This window comes from Urtica dioica, chromosome 9, assembly GCF_054948205.1.
Source record: "Urtica dioica subsp. dioica isolate 48M chromosome 9, U.dioica_male_clone48M_v1_H2, whole genome shotgun sequence".
NCBI classification, from domain to species: Eukaryota; Viridiplantae; Streptophyta; class Magnoliopsida; order Rosales; family Urticaceae; genus Urtica; species Urtica dioica.
The window spans coordinates 887,268-898,081 of record NC_142764.1 but is presented as its reverse complement, the minus strand read 5'-3'; the positions used below and the strand labels follow the sequence as shown (position 1 = coordinate 898,081).

The following is a 10,814-nucleotide window of genomic DNA, read 5'->3' as shown; positions in this document are numbered from 1 at the left end:
GTGTTTTAGTGAAATGTCGAGTTCAACATCTGGTTTTAAAAAAAAATCAAGTACATACCATCTGTTTAACTAAAATGACGAAATTATATCCTGAAATAGACAATAGTGCCACAAATCTTCATTTTATTGAATATTTATTGACTTTTCATTGATGTTAACTACAATATTTATATGTAAACATCAATTATCTTTCTTTATTGGTGCCATATATGTAATTTATTTAAAAACTGAAAAATAAACAATAGTCTCTTAATCGTGAAGAATACAAAAAGAGGCAAAGTGGTAAAAATCAACAGTTGATAATCATCAAAATCACAAATTCGAACAGATAATCCAGGATTCAGAGTTGCAATTTAAACACTGGATGAAGTCATCTATTGAGAGATATGAGTTTTATTATTTAATTTCAAGTTAAGGATATTTTTATTTCAAAATTGAGAATTTAGAAGTTAAGGTACTAGTTTGGATTTGATTCGATTTTTCTGATATAAGAATGAATATCAATGAAAGCGAGATTTGTGACATTGGTATTCATTTTAGGATATAATTTCGTCATTTTAGTTAAACACGATATTCCATTAAAACATATATTTGTGTTATTATTCCACTAAAACCAAAGGTTAAACTCGATATTCCACTAAAACATATATTTGTGTATTTTTCCATATTTATTTTACTTTGGTTCAAAATATCATTTTAATTAACTAATATACACTCTTCGGTTTCCATAAAAGAAGCTTGTAATTCATTACATTCAAGATTAAATATTGATATAAATTGTTGACATCATCTCGAAGAAATGATTTAAAATATCAGATTCAAATGCGATTAAATAGAGCTAATTTAATACTGGTGGATTTGACCAATATAGATACATTTTAAAATTAAATAAAAGTCCAAATATTTTTAGGGTTATTAATTTTTTGCGAGTACATTGTATTTTCAAAACTATGAGTAACTCAAAATATGCAACATATGGGAAGCATCTTTTTACCGGTGTCATGATAAAAGAAATCTCGCTTTCTATAGTTACTAAATTTATTAAAAAAATGTAGCTTTGAATCACGAGTCATACGTATTTCTAAACTTAATGAAGGGAAAGACAGTGAACTTATTTAATTTATATAGTGTGTAGACAATAATAATAACTGGACAACAGCACAACTATATATTAATAATTGGACTCTGTCTAAACTTAGATCCCTCAAAACTCATAAACTACCTTCTCAAAGATTTCCATGTGCTGAGGCCGCAAAGATATGGCAACAGATAACCCACCAGTGTGATTGTTATCACTTTGAAAAATGAAAGCCTTCTCGTAAGTAAGGCTCCCGGGGCCCGTGTAAATCGGCGGACCCCACCCGAAATCAGCGTCACTGAGCCCCATCTTAGCCCAAGTAGTAATCTGAAAATTAGGACTGTACATGTAGAAAAGATAATTCCCTTTTTTTGTAGTCGTTGGATCATCAGACATAAGCGCGAGATGATCGATAATGGATCTCAAGTACTCGTTGTCCATCCGGGCCCATGCCTCGCGAATCTTAGCCGCGGCGTAACACAGTGGCTTTGACACCAGATCTCCAGCCCGAGAGACTGAAAAGGCGCGAAACACGGCATTTCCGAAGAAGCTAGGTGGCAGCTGTGGCTTCCACCTATTGCCGATCCTAGAGTTCACCGGGAACGTCAGCCTCGTCTCTTCTTCGCTTCCAATCCCGCGGGCTTTGCACACACATTTCCATATATGCCCCGCCAGTACCTCAAATGTGCTATAAGAACTCTCACCATCACTTTTCTCTGTTGACGCCGTGCCTTTCAACTGGTCCAGTTGGTCCTTAGTCAGCCTGAAAGTGGAAATCTTGAGGTCGTCTTCGGTTGTTGTGAGAGAAATTTGGCGATGTTCGAATTCAGGGTGATCGAACTTGGGTTGAGGAGGGTCGCGAGGGCAAAGCAGTAAAGCACGGTCTAGAAATGGTTGAGTTGAAATTTCGAGACCGCGAGCAATCTCTGACCACGATTTGACGAGATGGAAAGCTGATGATCCGTCCATACCATGGTGTTCTCCGCGGACGCCGACTGAGACGCCACCACATCTGAAGTTAGTCACCTGAAATGCGATTTAAGCATTAAGTACTTGGCCGTAAATATTAGTTATTAGCCTATCTTGATAAGTCTCTCACCCTATTTTAGTTTTTTGTTCCTTTTTTGTCTAAATATTTATGATTTATATTATATATTTAGAAGTGAATTTTTTTAGGGTAGATGTGGCTAATCTTAAGTTATATGTAATTTCAAGTTACACTAACAAATTTAAAATATTGTAATGTTCTAATAATTTATTTCAATTTATTCATGACAATAGAGAATTGAGAGATAATTTGCAATGAGTATGTTAATTAGCTTAGTAATTCTCTTCATGGATTTGTTACATAAACTTAAGGCTTCAGAATTGGGTGAAAAAAAAAAATACTGGTTCCGATTATTTCCAAAGTTTCATGTTCCTGAGGGATAGGGAATTGGAAATACTTGGTATATCCCGGAAGCACTTCTTCCGAAATTGTACCTAAGCACATGAAGAAAGACAATTAATCCGTAAAAATTTTCTATTACAAAAACACCATTATTTTTAGAATTTTCTTCAAATCGACTCAAACTCTCTTAAATTCTCTCAAACTTTCTCAAGTTCTTCAAATAAATAAAAATATATTTAGGAGACCTTCATATTTTGGATTTTTTTTAAATTATATTTTGGTATAGGATTGTTGTCGATATATTGAGTGTTAGTCGATATATCATCGGTATCATATGTATGTTGGGATTTCTTCGCCGAAACCCCTCTCACAAATTGAGAACGAAACAAAACAATTGCAAATAAAGGACTCAAATATTTATAGTGGCTCACCGTCAATGCGAAAGCTACATCCACTTTACCGTTGCAAAATCACTACAAACTCAAATCGGGGAGGTGTTTACAATATACAATTAGATTAAGGCTATTCTTGTTGAGATGAATAGAATACACCCTATGGACCCCTATTTATATACTTTTGAAGTTCACAAAGTTGCTCTCTCTTTCCTATGTGAGACTTTTTTCACTCCTATTATTTTAGGCTCCACACCTTCTAACAATCTCCAACTTGGGGACTAATCTCATCACATGTTTCCATTTTGTAGCTGCGACTCAACCCATCAAATGGTGAGTCCAACTGAAGTCGAGCTCAAGTTCCGTTTGTCATATGGCACTGACTTCGTCAACATGTCAGCTTGATTTTGACTGCCTGTGATCTTCTCGAGTACTAGCACCCCATCTTCCAATGCCGATCTAATGAAGTTGTATCACAACTGTATATGCTTCATCCAAGCATGATACACTGGGTTCTTTGCCAATTGAATACCACTCTGGCTATCGTTGTATAGCAGACCCCCGCTGTGGTCTTGATCCAGCTCGTGCGGAAACGTCTACAGCCATATCATCTCCTTCGTGGCCTCGGTGATGGCCACGTACTCTTCCTCGTAGCTCGACAAGGCAACGATCTTCTGCAACCTCGAAAGTCATCTTCTTGTTGTCGACGTTACCTCCATTGTCAGCATCGACGAAGCCTTGAAGTCCCCGCTTGGACTTCCTGAATATCAATGCCGAGCTCAAGCTGCCTCTTAGATATCAGAGGATCCACTTCACAGCCTCCCAGTGTTCTATCCCCAAGTTACTCATAAACCTACTTACAACTCACACTGCATAAGCAATGTCCGGCCTCGTACATACCATTGCGTACATCAAGCTTCCGATGGCCGAAGCAAAGGGGATATTATCCATGTACGCCAACTCGTCCTCTATCACTGGTGATTGCTTGTTGGACCGTTTGAAGTGGCTAGCCAGTGGTGTGCTAACTCACCTCGCATCCTTCATGTTGAAGCACGCGAGCACCTTCTTCGCGTACTCCTCATGTGAGAGCTCGATGCCTTCTATGGTCCCTTTATTTTTATCCCGAGGATCTGCTTCGAGTCTCTCAGGTCTTTCATCGTGAACTCTTTGGAAAGTTTCTACTTCAGCTCGTCGATCTCGTGTAGGTTTGCAACTACGATCAACATGTCGTCGATGAAAGAAGAAGAATCACGTAGGAGTTTTCAAGTCTCTTAAAATAGCAGCAGGGTCGGCCTTGCATCTGATAAACTTCGCGCGCTTCATGAAGTTGTCGAACTTCTTGTACCACTGCCTTGGGGCTTGTTACAGCCCATAGAGACTCTTCTGGAGCTTGCACATGAGCTCATCTTTTCCCTTCACCTCGAAGCCTTCGGGCTGCCCCATGTAGATCTCCTCGTCGAGATCACTGTGAAGAAATGTCGTCTTCATGTCCATCTGTTGGAGGTGCAGATTCTCCTTGGCAACCAACCCCAACACAGCTATGATCATGACGAACTTGACGATCGGAGAAAAGATTTTCGTAAAATCGATTTCCTCCTTCAGCTGGAAACCTTTCACAACCAGCCTCGCCTTGAACCGTTGGATTCCTTTGCTCTCCTCCTTCATCCGGTACGCGAATTGTTCTGCATTGCTTTCTTCCTAACTGGTAACTCCGCCAGCTCCCTAGTATGATTCGTGATCAGCATCGATCTGTATAGCCTCTTTGTAGCATTCCGTCTCTCCTCTATTGGTCAGGAGGATGTATTGAGAGTCGAAGAGAACTTGTGCACCAGTTTTATCACCCTACTCGATCTCCGCAGCTCGATCATTGGAGTCCGCTCATTCACGTCGAGTTCGGTGTCCTCATCAGCCTCGTCTTCACTTTCGCGACCACGTCTAGTTCGGAATGATCTCTCCTCGGTCGTTGAACCGTCATCATTCAGCTCGGTCGTCGATAAGTCTCTCAGATCGATCGTCGAGCTCTTTTTCATCTCGTCCTTATACATCATCTGCTTGTTGAAGACGATATTCCTTCTCCGAACAATCTTCCTTGCATCAGCATCCCAGAAACGATGATCGAGCTCAGTGTCACATAGTCAATAAAATAACATTTATTAGATTTGGGATCCAGATTATTTCTACCAGAATCATCAATATGAACATCGGACAAGCAACCAAACACTTTCAAAAAAGAAAGGTTTACCTTCTTCCCATTCCACACCTCTTCTGGAATTTTTAAACCTAAATGAACGCTCGGTCCTCGGTTGATCAAGAAGGTTGATGTATTGATTGCATCAGCTCAAAATATATTGGGCAACTTGGAGTGAATCTGCATAATCTGAGCTCGCTCATTCAACGTTCGGTTCATCCTTTCTGCTACGCCGTTTTGTTGGAGAGTTATTGAGATCGTTCTTATCATCTTGATCCCATTCTAGGCAAAATACTGCTTGATGTCGGAGTCAACGTACTCCCCGGCATTGTCGGACCTTAAGCACTTCACCTTCGAGCTCGTCTCCAGATCGACCATCGCCTTCCATGTCTTGAAGGCAGCAAATACATCATATTTATTTTTCAAAAAATAAACCCATATGTTCCTGGCGGAGTCGTTAATGAACATTACATAGTAGCGAGATCCCTCGAGTGAAGGAATAGGAGCTTGTCCCCATACGTCGGTATGTACCAGCTCAAGCTTCTGTACCTTCAATTCTCTGCTCGCATTCGTGAAGTTGACTCACTTCTGCTTCCCGAGAATGCAGCTCTCGCACGCGTGATGTTCCACCATCTTCAGCTTCGGGATCATGCCGTCTTTCACCAGCATCTTAATCCATTTTTCGCTCATGTGTCCGAGACGTTTGTGCCACAGCTCGGTTTTCTCACTGTTGTCGACCACGGCCACCATGTCTCGGCAGCTCGACGTCATGTAGAGCATGCCCGTCTTCTGTTCGCGAGCTATCACCATACCACCATTTGACCCTTTCCACGAGTTATTCTCGAACATCGTGGTATAGCCTTCATCATCGAGCTGACCCATCGAGATTAGGTTCCTCATCAGCTTTGGCACGTGGCTGAATTTTTTTTATCTTCTAGACTTGCCCGTTTCCCATCTTCAGCCTGACGTCGCCGACATCAGCAATGTCTAGAGGTTCACCATCAGCCATGTAGACCTTCACATGGTTCCATGCGACGTAGTTCTCCATGATGTCGCTGTTGGGAGTTGTGTGGAAGGACGCTCTTGAGTCGAGCACCCAAGAGTCGATCGAGCTGTCCACCGTTAGCAGTATCGGATCTGCTAAATCTTCTGTGATGTTGTGGGCACCTCTTTTCTCCTCCTTTACCGACGCCTTGCAATACGTCATGATGTTACCCATCTTTCCACAGTTCCAGCACTCGAAAGATTGTCTTATCCCGTTCCGCGACTTCGATTTGCCTATGGAGTTCCGAGCTTGATTTCTGTCGTGGTTTATATCCCTGTACTCCACGTGTAAGGCTGAGCTCAACGCAACCTCTTCAAATTCTATCCTTCTCACCTCTTCAGCAACGATGCGATCTCGCACGTCGTTGAACTTCAGCTTCGCGCTCTCGACCGAATTGCTCACCGCCGCCCTCATGAGCTCCCAGCTATTCGGTAGAAATACGAGCAGAATTAGGGCTCGCACTTCATCGTCAAATTCCATTTCAATCGACGATAATTGGTTGACAATCGCGTTAAATTCGGTCACGTGCGTCGCTATTCCGGCTCCTTCATCCTTCTTCAAGTGGTACCATCGATATATCCATCGGTAGTCGATATATCAGTAAAATCAGAATCTTGTTATTGATACCGATATTAGTATTTTAATCCTTTTTATGGTCAAGATAAATTATCTATTCCAACTGGATGCCCAAATATAGTTATACCTTACAACTAGCTCCTCATCATGTATAGTTTGTTGCACATACAAACCACAGGCTTTAATTGATATCAATTTATACAATGTTTGAAATAATATTTAATTACTATGCTACCTTATTAAATAATTGTTACTTTTATTAGTAGTTTAAAAGATTTATCCAGAATGTAAAACGTCATGTTCTAATATCTTGGAAAAATATATTGGTATGATTTTTTGTTTGCCCAGTATTGCAAATTTGAATATATATATATATATATATATATATATATATATATATATAATATTATCTTTCATAATTAATTAGTTGTGATTTTCTAAGAAACTCTATTAAACGCATCATCGGTAAGGTATACATATATATATATATATATATATATATATATATATTTATTTATAATATTATCTTTCATAATTAATTTGTTGTGATTTTCTCAGAAACTCTAAAAAACGCATCATGGGAAGGGTTTGGCTCGTATAAATATTATATTATACTCATACGAGTTTTATTATGCATTGAGAGTTTTTGAGAAAGTTGTGCCTGAGAGAAAACTGTTTGTTCTATCTTTGTGTAAATCTATATCTCTAGCGATCCACTTATTTTTCAGTGATGGAGGTTGGATTCGTTCTCGTAATATTCTAAGATCATGTATCATCATGAGCATGCATCAAACAATTTGTGAATTTTTTAATGAAACCGAAAGAATCTTAGCATTTGGGAGCGTTTGAGTAAAAATTGACAAACTGATTAGAAAAAATGCACTTAAAACTTTATAATTTAACTAATATCGTATAAGCATCTACATGAGCAATTCGCTTGATTTTTTTTCGTTACTTCTTTCTAGAAAAATATATAAGTTCTTTATTTTAGTCATACAATTTTGCTCAAAAAAACATTTTCCTCAAATTTTCCCCTCAAAATAAAAAAATATAAAAAATATTCTCATATTCGCATTTTTATTAACAAAGCCAAAATTATATTAATGATTGTAAATATTCGTTAATAATTGTAAATAACATCAAACTTTAAGGACATAAATAAAATGTTAAAAACTTTCGAATATGTCATACCACCATATAATGACTATTTACATAAAATTTACAAAAAGTTAACTATTTAGTAAATCTTTAAATTTTGATGACTTAGTTACTCAATTAATTGTTATAAATTTTGCCATTTTTTGCTAAAATCATAAATAAAAAATTACTAAGTTCGTATAGTTAACAACCATCAAAATGAAGTATATTCATTTCATATTAGAATTTTCCAAAATTTAGAGGGAAAATCGTATTAACTTAAGTTGTTCATAGTACGTGAGGTTCAAATTAATAAGAAAAAGAAAATCCATAGAAAATAAAATTTTCTATTAAAAATCGTTATTTTTTTAAAAAAATTAATACACTCTTCGAGTTTAATGAAAGTAATAATCTATAATTGAAAAAATAAAATAAAAAAGGATTTTATCACTTATTGGAATTGGTATTCATATAGTTAGGCTAATATTATGCATATATACATATATATACATATATATATATATAACATACCTGCACCGCCAGCATAGGATAAGATGAAATGTCTTGAGAGCTGCGATCAATATAAGGGAGGAGAACTGACATCTCCGACGACGGAGCTAAGTCTCCGAGATCTCTGAGGTCGGAGTCAGTCTCGGCCTCAACAAAGGGTACGCCCTCCTCGTTGCAGTCGATCTCTGTGATTTTGTCACCGTCGAGCCTGCACCGTCCGGCGAGTGGGTAGAAGTGGACCAAAGTCTTGCTCAACGACTCCCTCAGCACCGTCGCGAATTCGGCCGTGCTTTTCGTCCGCCGATAAATGTAAACGACAGAGTTGTAGTGACGGAATATATAAGTTCCGTCCAGCAGCGTAAAAGAGATCGATCGTCGAGGTGTCTTTTCTGCCGGCTTTACTGTTGTTGCCTTCATCGTTTTAATCTCGATCATCTTTTTCATGATTTCTACTCACTTCAAATTCTCAATAAGGATTTCAATTTGGTTGAACGATAATAGTATCACTATTATTGTTGAGCTATCAATGCCCAACGAAATTATGGAGGCAATATCAGTGCAATGTGTGAAGGATATTGTCTTCAGCTTTTGTCTATAGTCTAGTCCCATCAATCTAAGGTTTCTGTGAACGTCGCTTTAAAGTTTGTGGCCCCACATTGTTTTTTTTCTTTGTTCATTGTATTATCATATAAAATGTGTTGTTGTTGACGTTAAAACGCGCGGGAGAAACAAAACAACCCTTGTGCGATCTTTTCCGTGGACAAATAAATGCTGGTGTATTACTAGCCACAAAGAATACCTACCCTTGGTGAGATCTTTCTGTGGTCTGTGGACAAATAAATGCTGGTGTATCACTAGCCACAAAGCATACCTACCCCTGGTCTTCATGATAGGTTGTTTCAACCATTTTCCATTTTAAAATATATTGATATAAATATTCTCCAACGTTCCCCGATAACAACTTGCATCGGATTTTTGTCATCTTATTAAACTTTGGTATTGGTATTGGGCATTTAAATTTTTTCGTTTTTTGTTTTTATAAAAAGCTCCTAAAAAAATAAATTGATAAAAATAAAATGCTTAGATTATTAGAATAGTGCAAACGAAATTCAAGAATTTTTACATGAAGAATATTAAAAGTGGACAACAAAAAATCATAAATACAACAAAATAATACGTGGGTTATCCGTCTATACAAATAATCAGTTATTATCGTATTGTTGTCGCACGAAAATGAACGACTATTGAATACCTCGGGCGGTTCGATCCAAGGCCGGACCAAGTGATCGCACCCGGGCCAAGAGTGTGAACTCGAAAGTCTCGAGCTAGGTAGGGGATTCGATGGACCGGCTTCAAACACGGCGGGGGGTTCCCCGTCCTTTGTGAGAGAAGTCTCGATATCCTCCGAATCCCCAGTACCCTCGTAATCAGGGTCGCGGTCGCGGCTTTCCTCGTTGAGGTGCTCAGGATCCCCGTTGGGGATTACCATGTCATGCGCAGGTTGTTTCGCAGCCAGTCGGCTGTGGTACCTTGCGTTCCTCGCCTTTAGTCGGCGGATATTCTCCTCCAACTTCATGATGCGGTTGTCCCTGCTATCAGGAGATGGAGATGGTGAGCGGGTCGAGCTCTCTTCATGGAGCGACTCTTCGTCACCATGCGCTCGGGAGCGCAAGAAGTACTTTTTGGTCCCAGTGACGTTATCGGGGTTGTTAACGCCCTCAGAACGTACGGGTGGTTGACTACTCATCCTTTCTCAAGTTCGAGAAAGTTGAGTTTTCAAGAGAAAAGAAGAAGATAAACAGAAGGGATTTCGGGCTGAACAGGTCGGGAAGTCCCCTCCTTCTAGCGCCAAAATGTTGTCGCACGAAAATGAACAACTATTGAATACCTCGGGCGGTTCGATCCAAGGCTGGACCAAGTGATCGCACCCGGGCCAAGAGTGTGAACTCGAAAGTCTCGAGCTAGGTTTTCTCCGATCAACCCACCTCCCAGAGGAGAGAAGGGGTGAGGAGGAGGAGTGACCGTGCCTTGGGTGTCGGCTGCCTACGTACCATTTGTGGGATCAGGTCAGAACGTAGTTCATGCGTGTAAGACGCAGTATGAGGTGTGGAACCTTGGTGGAGAAGCGTGCTCAACGAAGGAGACGAGGCGGGGAGGAGTCCTCAGCGGCGTCTCAGAACTTCGGAGATCGCGTACGCGTATAGCGTTTTAGACGGGCAAGGGGACTCTAGTCGAGAACCCTAGGGGATTGCTTGAGCACCAGGGGGCGTTCGGTCAGAGGGAGCGACGTCTGGGAAGTCCCCGTGAGTGCTTCGGAACCTCTGAGAACGAGAGAGACTTGCGAGGATGCTTCAGGCCAAATATGGCATCAAGAGAAGCAGAGGAGAGTGAGAAATCGAGTGTATCGATAGGAGATGAAGGGATGGCTTCCCCCTCAGTGAGAGGGGGTTTATATAGGTGTTTGAGAGCCTTAGGAAGGTCCTTCGTCGTCCATGTGG

General features: G+C 39.9%; 1 protein-coding gene across 1 annotated transcript; it reads right to left on the bottom strand.

The window, feature by feature from the left end:
* Positions 1-1,021: 1,021 nt before the first annotated feature.
* LOC149384606 (shikimate O-hydroxycinnamoyltransferase-like) lies at positions 1,022-8,891 on the bottom strand. Its single transcript, XM_089626795.1, has 2 exons — positions 8,338-8,891; positions 1,022-2,104 (listed from the first exon to the last, which is right to left on the bottom strand). The coding sequence occupies exons 1-2, from the start codon at positions 8,758-8,760 to the stop codon at positions 1,205-1,207; spliced, it is 1,323 nt and encodes a 440-aa protein (XP_089482921.1). The 5' UTR covers positions 8,761-8,891; the 3' UTR covers positions 1,022-1,204.
* Positions 8,892-10,814: the final 1,923 nt, after the last annotated feature.

Coding starts and splice junctions, on each gene's coding strand:
- LOC149384606 (XM_089626795.1), bottom strand. CDS start 8,760: ATGAAAAAGATGATCGAGATTAAAACGATGAAGGCAACAACAGTAAAG. Junction 2,105..8,337: donor ATCCTATGCTGGCGGTGCAG/GTATGTTATATA, acceptor ATCGCATTTCAG/GTGACTAACTTCAGATGTGG.